At 45.8% G+C, this 26625-nt stretch overlaps 1 protein-coding gene across 1 annotated transcript in view; it reads left to right on the top strand.

Moving 5' to 3' along the window:
* The window catches only part of LOC147710244 (E3 ubiquitin-protein ligase TRIM39-like), a 136965-nt gene that overhangs the window by 56161 nt on the left and 54179 nt on the right, over positions 1–26625 (top strand). Inside the window, exon 4 of the mRNA XM_086920918.1 lies at positions 12034–12056. Within this exon, the coding sequence (XP_086777044.1) occupies positions 12034–12056 (23 nt within the window). The remainder of the gene's footprint in view (positions 1–12033; positions 12057–26625) is intronic.

The following is a 26625-nucleotide window of genomic DNA, read 5'->3' as shown; positions in this document are numbered from 1 at the left end:
TTGTGGCGACAGGCCACAAACCAGGCAGCAGGTGATTTGTCTGGATCACACTGGATCTACTGGGAGAACAGCTCCTGTATAATTTCTAATTTAAAACATTTGTAAAGCGTGGCGTGCACCTGACGGTTTCTTGGCGCTAGTGGAGGGTATTGGCTACAGAGACAAAAGTGAGAACCGGTAATAGAGCCGGGAAGAGAGGGTTACGCAGGGAAAGCCTGTTTAAAAAGAAACGTTTTCAATTCCTTGCGGAAGGATACATAATGGGTGGAAGCACGAAGGTGGTCAGGGAGGGAGTTCCAGAAAGTGGGGGCCAAGGTGGAAAAATTGGACCCACCCCACTTTTTGCGTCTGAAGCGTGGGATTTGAAGAAGGGACTTGGTGGAGGATCGAAGTTCTCTTGGGGGAACGTATTCTTTTATAAGTGAAGAAATGAAGGCAGGGGTGGTGCCTTGACGGGCCTGGAAAACCATACAGGCGGTTTTGAACAGAGAACGTTCCTTAACAGGTAGCCAATGAAGCTCCCTGAGGAGGGGTGTGGAGTGGTGAAAGCGTGGGAGACCAAAAACCAGCCGGGCAGCTTGGTTTTGAACCAACTGTAGCCTCCTTACGCTGTATGCTGGTATGCCATTATAGACGGCGTTGGCATAGTCCTGCCGTGATATCACGAGCCCGGCCATGATCATTTTGAGTGCCTGGGGGGTGAAGAAACGGGCGACAGTGCGGATAGTTCGGAGGGTAAGGAAGCAGGAAGAAACTACAGAGCTGATTTGAGAGTGAAGGGTGAGCTGATTATTCATTTTAACCCCCAGTGTTTTCACCGTGGTTGAAGGGGTGGGGGCGGGACCGAGGGTTTGGGGCCAGAAGAGGGAGTTCCAGGGACTGGAAGAACCACCGGTAAGAACCAACTCGGTCTTGTCCGGGTTCAACTTGAGATGGTTGTGGTTCATCCAGTCCCTGATGAATGTCATAGTGTGCTGAAAACTGGAGACAGAGAGGGGGGAAGAGGATAGATCAAAGATGAGCTGGAGGTCATCCGCGTAGTTATACACGGTGACCTCCAGCTGCTGAAGAGCGAAGATGAGGGGAAAGATGTAAAGATTAAATAGTAGGGGAGACAAGGAAGAGCCCTGGGGGACACCGCACGTGACGGGGAGTGGGGTGGTTGTGAAGTCTCCTAGCCGGACCGCCTGGGTGCGGTCCCTCAGGAAGGAGGAAAGCCACACCAGGGCGGATCCCTCGATTCCAGCCGCCTTGACACGGGACAATAGGATGGTATGGTCAACCGTGTCAAATGCGGCGGAGAGGTCGAGGAGTACCAGCGCCTGGTGTTTGTTGTGATCCATACCCTTCCTGAGGTTGTCCAGGACTGATACCACGACTGATTCTGTCGAGTGCCTCGGTCGAAAGCCTGCCTGTATAGCGAACCTAAGGTTGCTGAGCCTGGGTCGGCCCATGTGCTGGTGGTACCCCAGTGTTTCAGATCCTTCCTACAGGGTTTGGCTCATGATGTGCCTGTAGCTGGACATCTGGGGCAGGACAAGACTTTTGAAAGGCTTGTCACCCACATTTATAAGCCCCAGATCCAGTCGAGTTCAGCCACTCATTGTAGGACCTTTCAAACTTGCCAGGCAAGTGGGAAAAGTAGAAGGAAGCAAACGGCTACTCTTAAACCTTTCCCTGTAGTCCGTACCCCCTTTGAACGGGTGGGCATTGACATGACATTGTGGGGGCACTGGACCCCAAGACAGCCATGGGCTACAGGTTTATCCTGGTCTTGGTGGACCATGCTACCCAGAAGCCATCCCGCTCAGGACAGTGACGGCCCCATGGTAGGACGTGCACTGATTGGGATTGTCTCCCTTGTGGGGTTCCCCAGAGAGGTGGTGTCAGACCGTGGTACAAACTTCATATCTAATTGTATGAAGTCCCTGTGGCAGGAGTGCAGTGTTACCTACAACTTCATCACTCCTTACCCCCCAAGGTAATGGACTGGTTGAGAGATTCAACCAGACCCTTAAAGACATGATTATGGGTCTTGAGAAACCTATGAGCCATAAGTGGGATGTCCTCTTGCCATGCCTTCTTTTTGCTTACCATGAAGTGCCACAGAAGTCCCTGGGGTTAAGCCCTTTGAACTGCTGTATGGACACTTGGTAAGAGGACCTTTGAGTCTGGTCAAGGAAGGCTGGGAGCAATCTCCCAGGAAACCTCCCCAGGCTTTATACAGTTGCATGCTGGCCTTAAGGAACCAGACTCAGCGATTCAGACAACTCGTCCAGGTGAATCTGGAAGTCAGCCAGGAGGAAATGAAGCATGGTACGATCAGAACGCCACTCTGATTGAGCTTCAACCTGGACAGAAAGTTTGGGTCATGGCCCCTGTACAGCCTTGCGCACTCCAGTACAGGTGGACCGGACGATTTGAGGTGGTGGAACGCAAGAGTGATGTCACCTATTTGGTGAACTTGCGGTCGCCTAGGAACCCTTTACGGGTTCTGCATGTTAACCGCCTGAAGCCCCACTTAGACAGGTCCAAAGTGGGCATGCTCCTAGCGACAGATGATTGAATAGAGGAGGAGACTGAACCTCTTCCTGATCTCCTGTCTAGAACAGAGCAAGATGGGTCAGTGGATGGGGGTCAGCCTCTCAGCCACACTGACCCCTGAACAGTAGCAAGATTGTCGCCAACTGTTGGGGAAATTCTCTGGCTTGTTTTCCCTGGTTCCTGGTGTCACTGAGTGGTGCGTCCATGATGTGGACACTGGGGACAGACTTCCTTTGAAGCACAAGGCTTACAGAGTGACTGACCGGGTCAGAGCCTACATCAAGGAGGAGGTCTCCAAGATTTTTGCCTTATGGGTGAATGAGTCCTCCAACAGTTCTTGGGCCAGCCCAGTGGTCTTAGTCCCAAACGCTGCCGCGCCTGGTGCCACACCAAAACTTCGGTTCTGTCTGAACTACAGAGGACTCAATTCAGTCACCAGGACTGACGCGCACCCCACTCCCAGAGCTGATGAGCTAATTGATTGATTTGAGGCTGCACAGTCCCTCAGCACGTTTGATTTGATGTCTGGGTACTGGTGCATCGCCTTGACTGATGGGGCTAAAGAGAGGTCAGCATTCGCCAAACCAGATGGGCACTACCAATTCCGGGTTATGCCCATTGGGATGAAGAATGCCCATGCCACCTTTCAGAGGTTGGTCAACCAGGTGTTGGCTGGACTGGAGGATTTCAGTGCTGCCTACCTGGATGACATTGCAGTGTTCAGCACCAGTTGGGAAGAACATCTGCGCCACCTCTGGGAAGTGTTGATGGCAGTGCTTAAGGCAGGCCTCACAATCGAGGTGAGTTAGTGCCAGATCGGGCAGGGTTCCATGGTGTACTTGGGGCACCAGATGGGGAATGGCCAGGTGGCACCCCTAATTTCTAATTTCTAATTTAAAACATTTATAAAGCGCAACGTACACCATGCGGTTTCTTGGCGCTAGTGAGCAGGATCGGCAGCTGAGGGAGAAGACAAGAGTGATAGGAATGAGGATCTAAGCGGGGAAAGCCTGATTGAAGAGGAAGGTTTTTAGATCTTTACGAAAGGAGAGGTACTGGGTAGCAGAACGAAGATGGTCAGGGAGGGAGTTCCAAAATGTTGGGGCCAAAGTGGAGAAGTTTGCCCCACCCCACTTTTTACGTGTAAAGCGGGGGGTCTGAAGAAGGGACTTAGAGGAAGACCGGAGCTCTCTTGTGGGAACATAGGGTTTTATTAAGGAAGAGATAAAAGCGGGGGCAGTGCCCTGACGGGCCTGAAAGACCATGCAGCCAATCTTAAAAAGGGAACGTTCTTTTATGGGAAGCCAGTGAAGCTCCCTAAGAAGGGGGGTGGAATGGTGGTAGCGTGGGAGGCCGTAAACCAGCCGGGCCGCCTGGTTCTGGATCGACTGAAGTCTACGCAGACTGTAAGCTGGAATGCCATGATAGAGGGCGTTGGCATAATCCAGCCTTGATATCACCAGGGCGGCCATAATGATCTTGAGTGCCTGAGGGGAGAAAAAGCGGGAAACAGAGCGGATGGTGCGGAGGGTGAGAAAACAAGAGGAAACCACGGAGCTGATTTGTGAGTGGAGAGTGAGCTGGTGGTTCATTTTGACACCCAGTGTTTTGACCGTGGAAGGTGCGGGACCCAGAGAAGGGGGCCAGAAGAGAGAGTTCCAGGGGCTGGATGAACCACCGGTGAGAACCAACTCGGTTTTATCCGGGTTCAACTTAAGATGGTTGTGGTTCATCCAGTCCCTGATGAATGTCATAGTAGACTGGAAGTTAGAGATAGAGAGGGGAGAAGAGGATAGATCAAAGATGAGCTGGAGATCATCCGCATAGTTATACACGGTGACCTCCAGCTGCTGGAGCGCGAAGATAAGAGGAAAGATATAGAGATTGAAAAGTAGGGGAGAAAGAGAGGATCCCTGGGGGACACCGCAAGTGACAGGGAGGGGAGTGGAAGAGAAGTTGCCTAGCCGCACTGCCTGGGTGCGGTCCCTCAGAAAGGAGGAGAGCCAAACCAGGGCTGATCCCCCTATTCCAGCCGCCCTGACACGGGACAGTAAGATGGTATGGTCCACCGTGTCAAAGGCGGCGGACAGGTCAAGGAGGACCAGTGCCTGGTGTTTGTTATCATCCATGCCCTTTCTGAGGTTATCTAGGACTGAGACCACAACCGATTCGGTCGAATGTCTGGGACGGAAACCGGCCTGGCGCGATGCCAGCCCCCCATTGGTCTCAATATGGGCGCTCAGTACCGCGGTGACGTGGCGTTCCATCACCTTGCCCAAAAAGGGCAGCAGGGAGATGGGGCGATAGTTGGCCGAGATGGAAGGGTCCGCGCCAGGTTTCTTCAAGATGGGTACTATCGTGGCTGCCTTTAGCGCAGGGGTCACTACGCCCTGTGCTAAGGAGCTGTTAAGGAAGACGATGGGGGGTTCAAAACAGCAGGAGTAAATTTGCTGCAGGATACGTGCCGGACAGACATCCGCCGGGGACCCGGACTTCACTCTGGGGAGGAACCCAAGATTGATACCATCCTGGCATAGGAACCCCCAAAGACTCAGATGCAGGTGAGAGCCTTTTTAGGACTCACTGGGTACTACAGGTGGTTTGTCAAGGGGTATGGCGACAATGTTGTACCCTTGACTGAGCTAACTTCCAGGAAGCAGCCCAAGAAAGTGAACTGGACTGACACCTGTCAGAAGGCTTTTGACGCCCTGAAGCCTGCCATATGCACAGCACCCGTGCATCAGGCGCCCAACTTCTCAATGAAATTGTTTGTCCAAACAGATGCTTCAAAGTATGGCGTGGGGCTGTTCTATCACAGAAAAATGAGGTGGTCCTAGACCAACCTGTAGCCTTTATCTGTAGGAGGTTACTTCCATGGGAACAGAGGTGGAGTGCAGTTGAGCATGAGGCATTTGCTGTGGTCTGGGCAATGAAGACGTTGAGACCATACATGTTTGGGACTCACTTCTGGGTTCAGCCAGACCACAGGCCCCTCAGATGGTTGATGCAGATGAGGGGTGGGAAACCAAAGTTATTTGAGGTGGTCCATTTCCCTACAGGGGAGGGGCCTTACGGTGGAACACCGCCCTGGTACAGAACACACCAATTCTGATGGTCTGTCCAGATTTTTTCGCCTTAGTGATGAGAACTCCCAAGGGGAAGGGTAGTTCTCCCTACATTTCAGCTGGAGGGGACATATGTTAGACCTGGTATCATTGGCGTGAGTCTCCCTTCCATCTCTTATTGATTGCCTCCTCTGTTTTGATCTGTTTTGCTTTTTAGATGCTTTGGGTACTGTGCCACTGCTATTCAGTGCCACAGTGCAATTCATGCCTTTGTTAAATTGATGTATTGATTAGTGACTCCGTGATTGGGTTATTTAATTTACTTGTCAAACTCTAGTACAGTGCACCATGTATGCCCAGGGCTTGTAAATCAAATTCTGCTGGTAGGCTTGCAGCATTGGTTGTGCGACCCACAGAAGCAGGTTGTAGAAGTGTGTCTCGAGCCTGCCACTGCAGAGCCTGTGTGCAGTCTAGTACTGCCAATTCGACTTGGTAAGCGCATCCACTTGCCAGTCCCTAAACATTCTCTTCTCTTCATATCAGACACTGCTAAGGTAGACCCAATTGCAGGGCGCATTGTAAGTATGATGTAGGACATGCCCTGGTGTGTGTGGCATGTCCTAATAGTGAATTACAGCCATTTTCGTTTTTCACTATTGCAAGGCTAACTGTTACCCATAGGCCAGAATGGGCAGCATGAGTATAACATTTTATAATCCTAACTGACTCGGGGAACTAGGTAGACATTCAAATTTAGTATGCCTGAACTCTGAATGATAAAAAACATATTTTAGTAAAGTTGGTTTTAACATTCTGTGTTTGAAAATACCACTTTTAGAAAGTAGGTATTTTCTTGCCTAACTATCCAAGCCTGCCTCTGCTAGGTTGTGTATTCCTTGTGTGTTTGTGTGACGGGCTTTGGGATTACAGGAGTCAGGGTGAGTCAGCACAGTGCTGAATAGAGCCACCTGCATGTAGATGGGTGGGAGAAGTTGCACCTGGGACCTGAATAGAGCTGTCCCTGCCTTCCACAATGCTTGCTCCACCTCCTGTGGTGTGTCTGATGTCCCTGGCCCACACTGTTAAAGGAAAGAAGGAGTCTTGTCCACAAAGTGCTCCAGGACTGCACAGAACTGGTTTGGACTGGGTACAGGAACCTCTGCCTTCAGAGGACAAAGGATTTGTAGTATAAATATGGGGACCCAGACCCCAAGACTTTAGGTCAGTTCTGGAACAACAAGACGAACCTCTGCCAAGGAGAAGAACCAAGGAAACTGTAGGAGTTGTACTGCCCCCTGCCAGTGTGCTGTTTTGCTGGCTTGGCTTACAGTGGTGTCTTCAGTGCCAAGGAGAGGAGGTGGAACGTCTAAAGGACTTTAATCATCCTGCAGAATATTACTCTATGGGCTTGATTTGAGCTTGCCTCCTGACCAAAGTCTCAGGGATACCAGACTTAACCTCTTCAGTTTGCCTGCATCTGAAACTTGCTGTTCTAGCTGCTGCAGAAGAAATTCTGCAACACCAATGGTGGCTAGCGGCGCCGTCATCTACATCACAGCCATGAGCGTTGCTCCGACTTGCAACGTAGACTTGCCGCAGGCCGCCGTGCCACATCAATGCCAGCGAATTACATGGTAAGCCTGCCATAGCCGTGAGCACTGCTCCGACTTGTGACGCCGTCCCGACACCTGCGGCTGTGCCGCATCAACTCAGAAGCCGACATCATCGAAGAGCCAGTTGTCGACGTGGGTGGTCAAGAATCCATCGACATTGTGACATCGTACGGAACCGTGGTTTCACGCCCTCGTGACGCCACCTCCTCCCCGGTCAGAAATGAAATGAAATGAAATGAAATAAAATGAAAAATTATATTTATATAGCGCATACATACCGGGAGGCCTCGCAGCGCTTGAGCTGAATAATATGGTGAGCAGGATAGCAGGGTATTTAGCACATTTTAGCGAACAGGTAAGTTTTTAATGTTTTCCTGAAGACCATCAGGTCGCTAATCTCCCGCATGTTCGGCGGGAGCGAGTTCCACATCTTTGCCGCCATGTGTGAGAAAGCCCGGCCTCCCCAACGAGCCCTATTGACTTTGGTTGTGGTGGCAAGATGCAAGATGCTGGAACGAAGGGTTCTCGATGGAATGTAGGGTACAACCAAAGAACGCAGGATAGCTGGACCTCTTCGGTGAAATGCTTTGTGCACAATGCACATAGCTTTGAAGTGTGTTCTGGCAGCAATTGGGAGCCAGTAGAGTTCTTTTAGGGCCTTCCTTGCTGATTGCCAGCGGGGGATACCGAACAAAAGTCGGGCAGCACAATTTTGTGTGACTTGGAGTCTGTTGGTCACTGCTGCCGGAGCTCTCAGATATAACGCATTTCCATAATCCAGGCGGGAGAGTATCAAGGCCTGAACCATGATTCTCCGCACCTGGAAAGGAAGCAATGGGAGGATCTTCCGGAGCATTCTCAACAGTCCAATACAGATGGAAGCAGTTTTGGTGGCCTGCACAGAAAAATCTAATGCTTTATCAAGCCAGGCTCCAAGGCTCTTGATGTGCGGTTTCGGTGAGGGAGGAGAACCAAGACATGTGGGCCAGATGGAAACCAGAGTGGTCGGTGCAAGATTGCCCAATAATATGATCTCTGTCTTTTCCCCGTTGAGTCTAAGACATGAGGAATGCATCCACTTGGCTACTGCCTCTAGACAGGGCCCCAAGGTGTTGGATGAACCCTCTGTGTGATCCAAAGAGACCACCAGTTGGGTATCATCCGCATAGGTGATGATACGCACACCGAAGGGCTGAACAATTCCTGCTAGAGGACTCGTGTAGACATTAAAGAGCGTGGGGCTCAGGGCCGAGCCCTGAGGAACCCCACAGCTCAGTGGATGTTTCAAGGATACTGCCTCGCCCTCGAACACCTGGAAGAAGCGCTCATCCAGGAAGGAGGTCAGCCATTCCAGGGCCGCGCCCGACACACCCATGCCACTCAAACGATGTAATAGTGTGGCATGGTTAACCGTGTCGAACGCGGCACTGAGATCCAACAGTATAATGGCCGCCTTCCCTCCCCGGTCCAGCACAGATCTTGTTTCTTCCGTTACCGCGAGTAAGGCGGTTTCGGTACCATGTTGAGGGCGGAATCCAGTCTGGGAGGCACACAGCAGACCATTGGACTCCAAATAGTCTACCAAGATGTTATTGATGTGTCTCTCCAGCAACTTACTCATCCAAGGGAGGAGGGAGATAGGGCGAAAATTTGCCAAGTTGTTCTGATCTAATGTGGGCTTTTTAAGAAGGGCCCTTACCATCGCACATTTCCACTGGGCAGGGACCAAGCTGGAGATGATAGACGAATTTAAGACATCTAGGATAACAGGACATATGGCCTCGCTGATTTAAGGAGGGTCTGAGGAGGAGCAGGATCATTGGGAGATCCTGAGGTGACTTTGGAGAATATTTTCTTCAATGAGATGGAGTTAAGAAGAGGGAACTCATCAAGCGAACTATGAGCTGGAGCGTCCACTTTAGAGCCAGCAGTAGTGTCCAGCTCCTCTACATCAGTGGGAAAGGAGGAGTAGATGGCCTGAATTTTCTGAGAGAAAAAGGTTGCCAGATTATTGCATCGAGCGAGCGCACCAACAGGGGATAGGCACTCAGGAGGGGGGGGAGATTAATGACTTTGCTTTTTTGAATATTTCTTTGGGCGAGTTTGCGGCTGAGTTAATTTTAGAGTCATAAAATTGGATCTGTGCATTTTTCAATTCACTCTTATATGATTTAATAGCAGCTCTATACTCGGTTTTCTTGGATTGCGAATATTCTCGCCTCCAAGCTCTCTCCAATTTACGACACAACTGTTTCATGGTTCTGAGGGCAGGGGAGTACCATGGGGCTACTTTAGATCGCTTTGTGGAGTGTAGAAATTCTTTCAGGAGGACCTGGTCCAAAGTATTAGTGATCCAATTATCATAGTTAGAAGTGGCTATACTGGGGTTCATTGATTTGGAAGGTGGATGGTCGTCGAGGGCCAATTTCCATTCAGAAAGGGGCAACGAAGCCCATTTCCTACCCCAGTGCTTGTTCTTATTTTGTGACATAGAGGGGATGTTAGTAGGCCACGTAAAAGGTACTAGATAGTGGTCGGTCCAAGGCAGAGGTATAGGGATTTTCACTGTTAGGCTGTCAATATTACTAAAAATGTTGGCCAGGAGGTGGCCTTTAATGTGCGTTGGGTGAAAACCTTTTTGCAACAAATCAATGGCTTGGAGACTAAGTCGGAGACCAGTAACTGTTGCATCCTGGGAATCATCCAAATGTAGATTCAGGTCGCCCAGCAGCGTAAAATTTGCTGCCAGGAGCATCTGATTAGCGGCCGCATCTGTCAACTCAGTAATAAAGTTGTTCAAGGGGCCCGGTGGTCGGTAAACTAAAATACCAGAAAAGGTGGATGTTGGGGAGAACTCCAAAGTAAAGTACAAACTTTCGCAAGCTCGCATAGCTGGGATAGAAATGCGGCAACGGAAGATGTCTCTATGTATAATGGCCAGCCCTCCACCTCTACCCAGCTTACGATCTAGTCGTTTTAGGGTGTAACCATGGGGAATAGCCCATACTACAGTAGGATCCATTTCCAACTGGAGCCACGTCTCCGTTAAAAAGAGGGCATCAGGGTTGAGCTCCTCTATCAACATGGCCAGTTCGGTACAGTGTCTAGGTAGTGACCTGCAATTCAGAAGGAACATTTTCCGATCATGTATAGGAGGATGTGTTGCTGTGCTCAGGGCAGACAGATCTCAGTTGCAGATTTTACAGTTAGCCATCGGATTGGTCGGAAGGACCGAATGTAGACATAAAGGGTTAATACTCGATCTCAAAGCCAGCAGAGAAGAAGCGCAATATGTAATGCGCGGCCCTACCATGATAGTCGGTAGAAGCAGAGCGCCAGGCGCGTTTGGACGCGGACTGGCGCAGACTGGCTTCTCTTTGGCGCCTCTTCGGCGCTACTGAGGCGCTCCCGCTGCGCGTCACCGCTGCGCGACGGGACCGAAGTTTTTGTAAATTAAGGGATAGTGGAAACTAGAGCGTCACCCTCCTAAAGATGGACGCCCTGCGTGGAGTGATCAGGAAGTGAGGACGCTTTACCTCCCTCCACAGCAAACAGCATGAATTGCTGCGGTGGACCGGGGAGTCAGCGTGTAGGTAAGGTGAAGCAACACTATTAAAATACAATCAGTACCAAGACAATTTTAAAATTAGCTGTAAGCAGCAATGGGCGTTTCCTGCCAAGCGCTAGCACAACGATGTTCTTTCTTCAACAATTCGTGCGCGAGTGCGCTGAGCCCCTTTAGTAATGAGAGGGATAGTGGAAACTAGAGCGTCACCCTCCTAAAGATGGCCGCCCTGCGTGGAGTGATCAGGAATTTGAGGACGCTTTACCTCCCTCCACAGCAAACAGCATGAATTGCTGCGGTGGACCGGGGAGTCAGCGTGTAGGTAAGGCAGAAGCAACACTATTAAAATACAATCAGTACCAAGACAATTTTAAAATTAGCTGTAAAAAGTCAGGAACTGAAGCCTCAACTGCCTGCACAAGCATCCAGGTCCCGACGCATCATCTCCCGCGAAGCAAGAACCAGACGCCGCACCTCCCCGACGCTGTGAGCTGTCTTTGTTTTCGCTTTTTCAAGGTACTGTTCTCTGTGTGTCTGTTTTGACTCCGGGCCCGACGCTGCACACCTCACGGTCGGCACGGTACTTTAGGATTTATTTGACCTTGGCGTCGTGATAACTCCAGTTGGTGGTTACCTTTTGCTTAAGACTGCTTTTAAGTGAATAACCTTTTTTTTAACTATTTCTACCAACTTGAAGAATTATTATCGATTACAGTATTGTGGATTTTTGTTGTTTATGGTCTTGTAATAAGTCTATATAAACAATACTTATTCTTATAAAGCCTGTGTTGTGTCCATCTGTAGTGTTATCACTGTATTACTGTATGTGTTCAAAAATGACTTCGAAGCAAGGGTCCCTATTTGGTCAAAGGTGCATACCATTGTCAACTAGGGAACCCCAGCTCTAACAATGCCCATGCATGTGACCCTGTTGAGAACATCATATTATGTGTCAAATGACTCCATTCAGAATATCAGAATGTGTTGTGTTTTGTGACTCCATTCAGAATGGCACTGTGCTATGTCATTACCATTCAGAATATTATTGCCTGCTATGTCATGTCAACTCATTCAGAATATCATATTCTGTCTTAGTCATGCGATACCACAGAATGTGTTGTCATGTGACCCCAGTCACTGTTTTTTAACCATAGATAGTTAAGTGTTTCACTCCCAAAAATACTGCCATAACTTTCACATCTCCTGTGGAAACTGATTTCTCTGTGTTTGTTTCTCTGTTTTGCAGGATGTCAGGAGCACCCTAAGCAGGTACGGCTGGTTTATTATACTCCTCTGTGTGTAAGTAGAAGGCCTTGCTGCTGCTGTGTGTAAATACCACCACTGAGCTCACACAAACAGCTTGGAAAAGTTCAGATCCTCTGAAAATCACTTTGCATCCTCAAAATAAACCTTAAGTCCTCAGAAAATACCTTTGATTCCAACTAAAAACATAAGTCCTTGGATAACTCCCTTGTGTCATCAGGAAACTCTTAAATTTTCATAAATTTCTGCGAGTATTCAGCACACTCCTATGAGTCTTGAAATAGCTGCAACATAAAGGACCTGCTGTCCTCACAAAACATATTTGTATCTTTAAAACTTAACTAAAGTCCTAAGAAAAGTACTCTGAACACACACAAAATGCAATAACGCCTTGGAAAAGTTCCCTCAGGTTTTCCTCAATTTAGAGTTGTGCAGAATCTGATTTAAAATGTCCTATCTAGTATGCCAGTGTTCAAAACATCCCTTCAGTGCTTCCCAACATCACTGAAATGTCATTAAAGCCATATTCAGGCCCCATTCATTAGTAAATTCCTTCCAATAAGAAGAGGTCTCGTCCAGTTCTCATAAACCTCATTGTAATCCTCAGATTAGCTCCTAGTCCTAATACATGTCTATCCAGTTGGCAGTGACCTCCCTCCAGTCCGTAGCATCCCCTTGAGTCTTTAGAAGCCTCATTTCAACCCTCAAACCTCTGCCCAGGTCACTGACCACTCATTCCAAGCACCACATCCTTCTTCAAGTCCTCAGATGCCTCCTTCTGTGTCTTCTAAAGCCTAATTGCAGTCCTTTTTAGGTCTCGCTGGCGTTGCAGCGCGAAGCGCTGCCGCCAACGAGACTTATAGCTGCCGTGTTTGCCTCCAAGGGAGTCAGACCTGGAGACAGACCTGTGCACGAGCAGACACCGGTCTGTGAACGTGCGGGAACACCAACGTGCACGCTCACGGCGTCACGCTCCTGTCCTCCCGCGTCTCTTTCGAGGCGCGCTCCAGGCCGACTTGCGGTGTGCGTGCTCCAGCGTTTCTGTGGCCCATTTACCGCAGCATGGTACCAGCGGGCTTGGGGGCTGGAGGTAGACTACATGTGGTAAGTGAGGGCCGGGGGGATTTGTTTGCTTGTTATACTTGTGTCTGGAAGGTGTCCCCTGTTATCACAAAACACCCTTAAAATAGTTATCAATCAGGAAATATTTCCCTGTTATAGTAGCAACCGTAGTCTCGAGAAGTAGGCTTTATTTATGTATTAATAGTTGTCTTTTGTAGCGTGAACTTCAGTCACTCGGTTTCATAGCACAGCTCAGGGTGGGGCAAATCCTGATAAAGGAGCTGCAGTTGATACTCGCTCGTCCGCGCGCCTATTTCGGGAGCTCACGATCACAGTCGGACTTGCTGGGGGAGGTACCAGTACATTAAAACATACATTTTTAACTTCTGTACACAAGGGCTCGTCACACTTACGGGAACTGCCTGCAGCATGGTTTTATCTATTGCATTTATGTTTTCTTTTTTACTTTGTAAAGATGATATTTGAAAATGTAATTGTAAGTAAATGCAGCATTTTTAATCTAATCTACTTTGTTGACCATCATATTATGGGTTATATTCTCCCGTATGCTAATCAACTTAGATACCACCTTGCTATTTTTGTGGCATATGTAATACAGAATGAAATAAACACTTGTGTGCCAATCAATGTTACAGAACGGCACTTAAGCTCTGAGAAAATTGATTTTGATACCTTTGCTGAATGTAAATAAAATATATTTTTGTTCAAAAATTGTTTTTAGCTGTGTAAAAGAGGTTACATAAGAGTGCCAAGTAGTGAAGAATTCAATTGCCCAACATGTACACTGGTGAGCCAGAGTTACAGCTCCCAGAATGCATTGTGTGTTTAAGTGAACGTTCAGGACTGGTACATGGCATCCCTGATGACGAACACTTCCATATCAGCATGCTTTCCTGCAACATTCAGGCCGCCATGTGCGCTTTAACTTTCCAAGCTGCCCTGGACAGTGCCGCTTCTTTGAATAGTTCTCGCATTTACACATTTTTGAGCTATTGGCATTGTAAATCACAATGCCTTTTATTTATGTTTTAATTAGCAAAACAGATAAATAGGCATTGTTATTTACAATACCAATAGATTAAACTCTTACAAATGCGAGACCTATTGCATTGAAAATGCTTGTTTTATCAAGGTCTTTATATATCATTTTTGTCAGCAACACAGATTCAGACAAACATTACTCGCTCAGCGTCCTGTCGTTGATCAATGAAAACATGGGGTGTAGTTCGGAGGCATGGCATTTCTGAAATAAGATGAAGAGACATTTCTTTACAACTACTGCATCATGGTCACACCACTGGCTAGGGTGCCTGATCTCAATTGTCTCAGTTCCTGGGGGCTGGTGGGGGATAGGCTGACTCCAGCCCTGTCAGCCACCTTCCCTCATGTTCAGAGACTGCCCCCACATCTCGGTTTCCTGCGGAGTGTCTCAATTCCCGAGGGAGCCTTCCTGGGTCTCATGGCATGGAGGTGACATACACATATGTGCTGCATGTTTACTGGCTAGTCTTGTTAGCTCATTATTAACAGCGCTTAATGAGACATCCTGCTTGTCAAATAGGTATTCTGTTGTGAAGCTAACAATACAATCTCCTCAAAGCCTTAACAGATACATGACCTCGAGATCACCTAACAAAATAATTCAAGATGGCGGTGGACCACATAAAATAATTGCACAAGGTTTCAACACTGATTGGAGAACTGACTTTAAGGTTCCAGTCAGTTCAGTTCAGTTCATTAACTTTATACGGATACCTTGGTACCCATAAAAGCACTAATTCATAGTAAAACACAGTCAATCCATACATAAATAAAATTCAAATGCCAAAAAATGTACATAATCATCCATTATATTGAAGAACTAGCAGCCCGTCCCGACGTTGTCTGGGTATGAATTGCTGCCGGCTAGTAGTATATTGTTTTGTAGGATTTCGTTTTGAAAGCATTTCTTATCTGTGACAGGCCTGTGAAACGCTCCGATTCACAGTGCACTGCTGATGCACTTAAGAGTGCGCGTTCAGTAGTGTGTGAACTTGAGTTTCCCTACTTTATTTTTCCTTGCAATATTATATAGCGCGAACTCGATCAACATGGCATGAGCACAATTTACATTACAGAAGAACACGTTCATTTGTGGTAGGCACAGGGAGACAAAACGATTTACCTGGAATCACAGGATGTTGAGCTGATGCCGAGATTCGTACGTAGCTCCCCAGCTCTAAAGTTCGGAATTCTAGAACTTGTGGCGGGAGGTGTGTCTAAAAGTGTATGTCGGTGCTGGCCATCAATGAGAGAGACCTGTGCATTTTTCAAATCGGTGGTGAAAAAATATGAGTATGTTGCTGGAGATGTGGTCCGCCGTGCCACTAATGTTCTTACCGGGGGAGGGTAAACACCCATTATTCCGCAACTTTCTTTCCGCATACCATCACTCCGCATACTTTCATTACGAAAGTACCATGACTCCGCAATGCCATTATAACGCATGACATTACATTTTATATGTTGTTACCCCCGCATACATTTACAACGAAATTCGTTGTAAATGCATGAATGGTAAAAGCATGTTTTTTTTAAAATGTTTGGATAAGGTAAGTATGGGTATAGGGGTATATGTTTTGGGGTACTGAGGTATATGTTTTGGGGTGTTTGGGTATTTTAAGGGTTCAGATATAGTTTTGGGTCATGATGTACAGGGGTAGTTTTAGGGTTTAGGGATAGGTATGGGTTTTGGGGTAGAGGGGTATTTTTAGGGTTCAGGGCTAGGTTTGGGCTTTGGGGTATAGGGGTATTTTTAGGGTTATGGGGAAGGTTTGGGTTTTGGGGTACAGGGGTATTTTAAGGGTTCAGGGCTAGGTTTGGGTTTTGGGGTGCAGGGGTATTTTTAGGGTTCAGGGCTAGGTTTGGGTTTTGGGGTACAGGGGTATTTTAGGGTTCAGGGGTAGGTTAGGGTTTTGGGGTACAGGGTTATTTTTATGGTTCAGGGCTAGGTTTGGGTTTTGGGGTACAGGGGTATTTTTAGGGTTCAGGGGTATGTTTGGGTTTTGGGGTACAGGGGTATTTTAAGGGTTCAGGGCTAGGTTTGTGTTTTGGGGTACAGGGGTATTTTTAGGGTTCAGGGCTAGGTTTGGGTTTTAGGGTACAGGGGTATTTTTAGGGTTCAGGGGAGGTTTGGGTTTTGAGGTACAGGGGTATTTATAGGGTTCAGGGCTAGGTTTGGGTTTTGGGATACAGGGTTATTTTTAGGGTTTAGGGATAGGTTTGGGTTTTGGGGTACAGGGTATATTTATAGGGTTAAGATGGGTTAGTATTTAAGGGTGTTGGGGTATTTTAAGGAGTACGGGTGGGTTATGATTATGGGGTGCAGGGGTATTTAAAGGGAGCAGGGTGGACACCCGGAGCTGGAATGTACAGAACCTGGGAAGAAAAAACAATGAAATATTGGGCACAACGCTCGCTTTTTTTTCCGTAATCCCGCGCCCCGCCCACACGATATGAGACCTGGCATGAAGGGCGGAACGTACCACACGCCCCCAGCGTTTGTCACGCCACATCACACACCCACAGCACAACGCAGACACGCCCATAAGGGACTACTTTGCTGGCACGTTCTTTTACCTTTTAAATTTATATGGTGGGCGTCTGCATAGCCTATGTCCTTCTGAAGCAACTGCCCTTTCCAAAGCTGTATTGGGTGTTGTGATTGGTGCTGTGGTTCCTGAGATTACCCGCCTCAAAGTTTTGGGCTCTCTCTTTATTATATTAGTATAGATAAAATGGGGAAAAAGTTTTCAATCTTATCAAAAAGGCTCAAAGATCCAACATAGACCTACGTGCTTTATGTGCTCTAATGGCAATTCTAAGATAAGTGCAAGTGCGAAAAATCAAATCTACATCATCTAGGGTTATTATACACTGATAGGCCTCGTCCAAACTGATCGGTCGTCTCTTTTTAAAATAAGGATTTAAAAGCTTGGAGTATTCAAAATAGTACTTACAGAAAAATAAAAAGTGTATAATTGATTGTACACTCCTCCCATCACAAGGGCATGGCGTTTGGTTAAGATTTGATTTGGAGAAGTGTGGCTCACTGGTTAGAGGAGGCAGACCTGGAAGCAGAGGTCAGCCCGGGACCAGGGTTCAATTCCCGGCTCGGCGGGGTCTTGAGTCCTAAAAATGTCCATGGACTCGACAATTCTCGCTCCGGTGCCTACTCGATTCACGGGTTCACACTCTGCAACTCTGGGCAATAGCTTGCTTAATCTCCACAACGGCCCCTCGCGGCGGGATGCCTGGCTTTCACCTTGTGGATACCCTGCCGGGGTTATCTCACAGGGGAATACCAGGACGGGTTCATTAAGCAAGCGCTTAGAAACCGCTCAGTGATTTGCGCTATATAAATTCCTGTACATTTACATTTACATTTACAGTGGTAACCAAGAGGGAAACAGAGTGCAAATCTGATTGTTCCAGCTCTTAATCGACATAATAAGCTCCGCTCTCATCGGCTCATTGGCAAAAGCGACATATATATGCAGCGGGTAACAATGCTGTTCAATAAACATGTAATTGCGCATTTTCGCAGATTCTAGAACATTCCGCTCTTTATTGTATAGGGAGTAAAAGGCGTCCCGCAGTTCCTTTTTTGGAACTACTTCAGCTGAGCTGGGATCTAAGAAGATGTGCTCTCTATTAATACTGCGCAAGCTTTGTTGCACGCCTCTTAACCATGGGATCTCCAACCCTTTGTCACACTTTAGACAAGCAATAATAATCTGTCGGGACAGGGAAGTGGCTTGGTTCTTCCACACTGAGAGCCAAAAAAGTGCAGGGCGGGCGCGGATAAAATCAGATATAAAATTGATGTTAAGTTCCTTGTGGCATATATATTGTGGGGTCGAGATTGGGATACCCAACAGTTTCCTACAGAACCTGTTTTCTTCCTGTTGAATACCTAAACTTTTTGCTATGCCCCAAATCTCGGCACCATATGTAGCCACCGGGATGCACTGAAGTTTGTACATTTTCTGAACTGCTGAAATAGCCCCAGTGGTGTTAGAACGGGGAAGATCGAATTGATGGCCTTTGAGAACTTGCTCCTGGAGTGAGCTAAATGTTCACCCCAGGAGCCGTTCGCAGCAAAGACCAACCCCAACAAAGGATTGTGTGCAAGTCAATTTTTGACTGTCTACTGTAATAGTGCCTATTTCTCGCTTCCTTAGTCCACTGCACATTAAAAATGATTTCTTAAAATTGACCCTTAAGTCTAACCCATTCATGTACTTATTAAAATTTTGGACCAGAATACGCAGGGAGTTTGGAGTGCAGCCTATAAGGACCGCATCATCTGCGTATAAGAGCACAGGGATGGGTTTCCCATTAATTTTGGGGACATCCTAGGTGGCTGTTTTCAGAAAGCTGTTCGACCCATTGATATAGATAATGAAAAGTAGGGGGGCCAGAAGACAACCCTGTCTGACCCTCCCTACCTACATCAATTGCCCCCGAAACCTCACCTCCCATACCGATCCTCACTTGAGCCTGGAGATCTTTATGAAAATATGCTAAAAAGTGTACCAACGGCTCATCCAGCCCAACTTCCAGGAGGATTGTCCACAGCTTTGCCCTATTAACAAGGTCAAAAGCTGTGGATAAATCCATGAATGCCATGTAAATCGGGGACCTCCGTGCAATGGTGTATTTCCCAATAAGCAAATTGAGGTTAATGCATTGTTCAACTGTTCTCACCTTGCTCCGGAAGACCAACTGACATGGTTCTAAAATATAATTTTCTTCCGTCCAGGTTAAAATTTTATTATACAGAGCTCTCCCTAAAATGTTTAGGGTTTTGTCTATTAGGGATATAGTCTGTAATTACATGGCTGGGACCTGCCTCCTTTCTTGAAGATCGGTATTATAATACTCTTGGCCCATGTTGCTGGTAGGTTTGCGAGAGTCAGACTATTAAAAACATTCAGTAGCATTGGGGCCCAGAAATCGGGGATCAACTTGATTAAATCAATTGGAAACCTGTCTGGCCCCGGGGCTTTGTTCCCAAGACTCTGCTGCATGGCTTCTTCTACTGCTGAGATGCTTATCTCTATAGGGACGAAACTACCAGGAACATACGTTTCTGCCCCTGATGGTGGTGTGGCATATATTTCTGAGAAGTGTTTAACCCAGGCGTCACTAGAGATATTACAGCTGATCGGGGTTGATAACTGGTCCATTGATCGAAGCTCCCTTACTGCTGCCCCAAAAATATTGCCTTTTTTTAGACTGGTCGCCTCAGAGAGGGTTTCCCAACATTCAGTCAAGAGGTCCTTCTTTCTACTTGCAACTGCCCCATTATACTCCTTTCTGGCCAGTTGAACATCCGTTGCACACCTCGGCTGGCTAATAGGGCCCTACGTAGGTTCCTATTTGCCAACGTACATTCATGGTTAAACCATCTGTGGGTGCTTTCTTCTTGGGATATGGGTTTTGATAAAAGGGTTTTAATCACTTGGCATAAATTGGTAAAATCCTGGATTATCACTGTATGTAAAGATTGCAGTGACAGGCAAGAATCAATAAGATGCATATTATCCTAAACCAGTTCCCTGAACACTTTGCAACTATCAACCCCCTTCCAGTGCAATCTTATTGTGTTTTTATCTAGGAACCTAAATCAAGATTACTATTTTATGCCCTTGTACGGCTACAATCAATAATATCCCTATAATGGTATAAGAATCAGATCCAAATTTCAGTAAATCGCCCTTGCAGTCCAAGGCACGGCAAAAGCTACTTCCTTAGATTCCTAGAAAGCACAACAAGTTCTTTCGACTCACCAAACCTCCAGCAACTTAAGATATCCCCACTTGCTTTGTTTTGATTTGTAGTAGAACTCCTGCGAGCACTGTAAGAACGGCCAGTTGTTAGTGACATCTTTATTGACGTCTTATGTCCAAACCTTACGTCAAACGCGGCACCTTTCAGGTATAAATATACCAACGTTGCCTTAAGCAAACACACGGTGGTGGTTTTTGGAGCAGAGCAGCTATCTACTTGCCGAGAGCCCAGCAGATGCGGAAAGCCCACGGACGCTGCCCCTCCTCTTTGACGCGCTGAGAAAGACGCTGTCTTTTCTCCTGCCGAGAAAATCCAACTCCGGCGTTTCCAGCCTACCCTTGCGGGTGACTGGGATATCGAGTCCTGAGAGAGAGATACCAAACCTCCTACATTCTATTCCCAAGGTACGGTGCTGACTAAACCCTTAGAGAGAATTCTTGAGTCAGATTCTTGGCAAAACCAACTTAACTTAAACTGCTACTTACTTACTCCTTCGCACGTATTAGGCTTAGGTCAGGTACACCGGGGTAGGCATATTTTAGAAAGCACCATTTGAGCACGTTAGCCAATATATATATGTATGCCATGGTTGGCCTTCCTGATGAAGTCTTTCTCAGACCTGGGTCGCCCGGAACTCTTCACATTCTCTTTGGACATCAAGAAACAGGATGTAGAAATAATTAAGAAGCCGTTCATGAGTAGGGCAAGAGTGGGGCGTGAGGAAAGGGAACTGCAGAAACCTGCAGTGAGGAAACACTATCTGCTTGTAAATTCAATCGCACTATCCACTTTGCCTTGGTGTTGTTACGAAGCCATTCCATAGGTTTCTCCTGACAAAATTTAGGTTTAATTTGTTACATTTTTATTTGGGTAACTTTAAAACCTGGGAAAAACCTGAATTAGCCCCTCCCTGTTGTTGTGATAATTTTTCTGTTCAAGACACCATGCATTTCGTTATGTTTTGTGGTTTCTTTTTAGAGCCTAAAAAAAAATATCTGTTGCCTGTTTTACAGGAGGTTGGCTTCACGCAGGTGAGACCAGCTCTGCTCTATCTTCAATCACTGAACGAGATCCGTATTACATTTTGCATGGCAAATTTCTTGGTGGCGGCAGTTAGAATTAAAAAAAAAATGCAACACAGTAATGGGCCCCTCTAAATGAGTTTTTCTATTTTTAAATGTTGTATAAAATGAATTCGCTCTTTTTATTTATAGCATGGAATTGCACCCCATTGTAGCACTGATTTGTATGATATTGTAAATAGTCTTCGTTTGTATTTTAATGTTTTTATCTCTTTGTATGATTTTTAACTAAATCGAATAAAGATTCTTGACTGTATATATGTATGTATATATTTTATCCATTTTAAAGTGTCTTATGGCTAAGAAACCATATCAATGCTTTTACAGTATTATTTCATAATACTCCTTTTACTGTACGTACTTTACTTTATATTAAGTATTGCAATTGTGGCAATTCATTTCTCTTGCATGAGAAGGAAGACTGCTCAATAAATAATACCTTTTATTGAAAACGCCCGTCTCTCTATTCTCTGCACTCTGGTGAAACTAAGAACGCACAAGTGACTGAGTGAAATAGCTGTCTATTGTTTTCACACAACTCTAGAGATTTACTCTTATTCTGAGGGAGCAAAGTTGTCATGTTTATGCGGTTATCGGAAGCTGAATCCCTTCTTGTCTGAGCCAGGGAAGCTGATCTCTAACTATTCATTCAAGAAAGTTTCCAGTGACCTCTGAGCTTGCTGGCGCAAACCTAAATTAAATCTAACATAGTCAGTAGAGACCTAGAAGACCTCAGTCCTACGTCTACACTGCTGGTTATGTTATTCCAATGCGCAGAGCCTATTGGGAAAATAGGAACTACACTACATGGCGCCCAACGTAGGGCAAGGCGATAAAACTAATGCAAGACGTTAGAGTAACTCAGTCGTGCTTTTTCACACAGACCCTTTTTCCCGTAAATACTCCAATAGACGTCTGGAGTGGGTGAAAGGTTAAAATCCGCCGGAACTTAGTAGGAAGAGATTCCTATGTAGAGTTTTGGTTTAGTCAACGTTGAAGGATACAGTGTTCCAAAATATTGTGCACCTAATCTTTTGTTTCCTTGGAATCCTGCTCTGCAAACTTTCATTAAAACAATGTCAAATAACGGCAACAACAACGAAACCAGTGAAGCCGCAGTAGATGCGAATCAACAGGGTTTCGATGTTACAGGGTTTAATGAAAATGAACTGGGTGCAATTATCATCCCGGCAAACATAAGAAAAACTATAACTCTAAAACTTGTAGAAAATGGACTGACATCACGAGGTGGTACAGTAATTTTCGTGATAGAGGCACACGAATATCGGCAGACAGAGGTATTCTATTCATGGATAAACTTTCCAGCGGCAAATGCTACAACACACGAATTCCACTATTACAAAATAGAGGAACCTCCGGAAGAATACACACGAGGATGTGGAAATTCCACTAAATTACCAAGAACACCTGCTCTGGTTTAAAGGCGCCCTAAAACATAATGATCACATCACCAGGCTGGGTCCACTAGGTAGACCAGGAGCAGGTACACACCACATCCAGACATCGGAAAAATGTCAGAGAAGGAACTTTTAGCCCAGCTAAAATTACTTATTAAAATTCATAGACAATTAGTCCACTATGTAATGCGGACTGCAACAGTCCAACCAGCTATTAACATTCCACAGCTGACCCCTCATCAGGGAAACACAAACAAAATGACACCACAGAACATACAATCATGTCTTGGTAAAACACCCGCAAAACGGGAACAAATTCCATTCTGGCTAGCACAAAAGATAATTCAAATAGAGGCAGTATTCCCGAATACTACCCCTGGTGAGAAACACAGAAATCTGACTATCTGCCTTCCAATGGGTGTCGCACCACACGTGGAGGATTGTGACACTTGGGGAACAGTCTTTGTTTACAATTACACAAAAACACATGGTGTTCTGTCTCTGGCGGTAATACCAGATGTGCTAAGACAGGTTCAAAATGAATACGGTCCAGAACCTGCTTTACTTCTTGGTATGAAATTACTGAAAGGCTTCAAGCAGGTCTCGGCTATATTACTAGCCAACATAAAAGGAGAAGCAGCATCTGTGGCGATCCGACAAAAATTGAAAGAAACAGATATAGCAGACCAACCAATTGAACTTGCCAGAATCATGGAAAAATCCCATGAAGAACTAGGTAGAGATAGTTTGGGTGGGAAACCGGTAAAACCCCAACTACTTGAAAATCCTGAAAAGATATTTATTAACAATAATCTAAACACTCCAAAAAAGAGCTGGGATGGAAATAAACAATCCAATCCCAAAGAAAAAAGATTCCAGTCCAGAGGAAGGTCTCCTCGGCGGAGAGAAAGATCTCCGAACCGAGAACACAAGTCTCCCCAAAGGGAGTCCTCTGAGAAAAGATACAACCTTAGAAATAGGGATAATTTGAAAAAGCCTGATAGATATCAAGATATTGATACACGTCACTCTCGATCTTTTCAGACTTCCTCGCAGAAATCAGAAAGAAGAGGACGGTCAGAACACAGGCGAGAGCACGTCCAGTCCAAAGACAAGGAACCTGCTCAAAGTAAAAAATTCCAATTTCCAAGAAAGAAGGTAGCCAGTATTAAAATAATCGAACATGCCGAGGATACTGAGGACACAGCTGAAAAACAGAGAGTGGGCACAGACAATGCTAGACAGTGCAGCAGAAGTGACCATAGGTTGCAAGATCCTGATGAATCATCTGGAGACAGTGGACACAAATGAATACATTCAGGTGGAAACTGCAGATACCAGAGTTAGGGAACCTCATAAAATATACAAATTAACATTGCGTATAGAGGGAGATAAGACTATGAAGGTAAGGGGTCTGTTTTGGGATAACCTCTCAAAAGGCTATGACATCCTATTAGCTGAGAAAGACTGGTCACCAGAGTTTGTCAGGGAGTGCCCTCATGGCGAAGAAATGATTATGCCTGCCTTCTCAGATCATATTCCAATACATAGAAAATACATATATGCCAGAAAATGGGCAGTAGCTCAAGCACCTGCATTATATAAAAATCATGTAGGATGGGATGAGGACTCTCCTCCTCACAAAATCCAGTTAAAAAGTCAACCAACTGCACAAAGACAGGTCAGGGAGATCTTAGATCAACTTGAATACCAAGGGGTGATTGAAACATGCACCTCTCAAATGAATAATCCTTTGTTTCCTGTCTCCAAACCAGACGATTCATATCGTCTAGTCTTGGACTAAAGATACCTTAACTCATGTTGCAAGACATTTGCGGTACAAAATTCGCACAGTGCGGCACTAATGAATAACATAGTTCGCAAAAAATACAAAACAACATTAGATATTTCTAATGGATTCTTTTGTCAAAATATTGCACCGGAAAGCAGGTATTTAACCGCTTTCTCAATAATAGGGTCACAGAAAAATTTCTGTCGACTCCCACAGGGATTCAAGAATAGCCCAGGATTATTCTCAGCAAGAGTAACAGAGTTACTACAAATGTATGATGATGAGGCATTATCTTATGTCGATGACATCTATCTCACAGATAACTACCTGGATACTCACTTGAAAAGAGTGAACACCATAATACTTGGGTTCGCAGCAGAGGGTTACAAATTCAACTTTAAAAAGTCACGAATTGCCCATCTAACTGTCCTGTTTTTAGGATATGAATTATCAAGTGAAGGCAAAAGCCTAGCAGACAACTTCTTAGAGAAGTGCGCTGTACTCCAAGCACCAAAAACGCTGAAGAACCTACAATCGATACTAGGCTTCCTGAATTTCGGAAGAACTTACATTCTAAATTATGCAGAGAGGGTTAAACCTCTCTACGAATTAATAAAACCTGATTTTAACCCAATCAATTGGACTCATTAACACACAGAAATTTTGAGATCACTGCAAACATACATGTTAGCTAAAACAAAATTAGAAACTCGCGACAATACACACAACCTTGTAATCCGAGTCATCCCAGGATGATGCGGATTCACGTACCTGACCTCTAATGAGGGAGAAACGGTACCAATAGCTTACAAATCACATTTGTACACACAAGCAGAAAAAACATTCAGTCTTACAGAAAATACTGTAAAGGCGGTTCAGACGGCTATAGCAAAAGAAAGAGCCCAAGCCCAAGGCAAAAGAATAACTGTTTTTACAGCAGAATCAGCCTTTGAGGCGTTATTCAGCCCAGTTGATCTAAAAACGGTGGCACTAGATCCAAAATGGATACAGTGGGAAAATTCTCTTGCTGAAGAAGACGTGACATACTATTTTGTCCTGAACATGAAAAAACTGAATGATTTGAAATATGAAGAAGAATATGCTCTGCCAATCGAAATTCTGCCTCTCCAACAGTACTCTTGTATAATCTATACGGACAGATTTGTACAACATTACAATATGGATAGTAAATTCTACAATGCAGCATGCGCGATTGTTAAAGGTCGCTGGCGCTGTGGTAAATTCAGACCAAAAATAACAAAAACTGAATCACTGAGAAACTGTTCGGCTCAGCGAGCTGAAATCAGATCTTCAAAGATGGAGCTTGAAAATGCCGATCGTGAATTCCCAACACTAATAGTGTGCGATTCGCATTTCTGCGTAAAATCTTACAATAATGACTTGCAGAACTGGGTTCAAAACGATTACAAAGATGACACAGGTTCCGCAATCAAGCATAAAATGCTTTGGGAACAAGTAGTTGTTTTACAGAAAGAACTGCAGAAGACTCAGGTGATACACACTCTGAGTCATCAACGTGATGGCGTTCACGTTGCAGGGAATTCCTTGGCTCATACAGCCACAGCGGAAGCAACTCAACCGGCTTCCGTAGCCACAAAAAAGCGTTCAGAAAAATACATAGACGGGGAAACCATGCTGGCGGTAAAAACGTCTTCAAAAGGCAACTGTGCAGCACTACCCGTGAGCTATCCACTCAATTATACATACGTAATTGACGCAAACTCCGTTCCTTTTGCTCAAATCCCTGGAGTGGGGGATAGAGTAATTCCAAACACGAACAGGAGAGTCTTATTAATAGCAGACGCACACATTGGTGAAGGTCCGAGGCACAAACAGATCAAGGAATCTCTGACAGAATTACAATCAGAATACTGGTGGCCGGGGATGAGCTTGCAACATTATAAATTTGCAAAGAGCTGTCCAGACTGCAACGGAGATCGCAGTAACAAGCCAACCGGAGTATTGCCATGGCCATTTCTGTAGTTAGCATAAGGCTATCTATACGTAAAATCCAGCGTCCCATTAATTCCTTTTAAGACTAGATTCACTTAAAAATGTGGCCCCAGCGCTCGGCTGATGCCAGAACTGTTATAAAAGATTTGCGAGTCTTTATCGGCACATACACAATTGCCATGCTACATTCTGACCAGGGTCCTGCTTTTAGCTCTCGAGCTTATAAGGAGGCCATGACCAGCATGGGCATTGAGTTGCGATACTCTTGTCCCTTCCATCCTGAGGGAAACGGGATTGTGGAAAGAAAAAACCGAGACATAAAGCAATCTATAACGGCAAAGGTATTAGGTTCGGGTGATGGGTGGGTCCAGCATTTAACAAGTGTCCAACGT

The sequence above is a fragment of the Lissotriton vulgaris genome, chromosome 5, assembly GCF_964263255.1.
Source record: "Lissotriton vulgaris chromosome 5, aLisVul1.2, whole genome shotgun sequence".
NCBI lineage: Eukaryota > Metazoa > Chordata > Amphibia > Caudata > Salamandridae > Lissotriton > Lissotriton vulgaris.
Note: the sequence above shows the minus strand (reverse complement) of the source record. Positions and strands in the feature narration are given on the sequence as shown.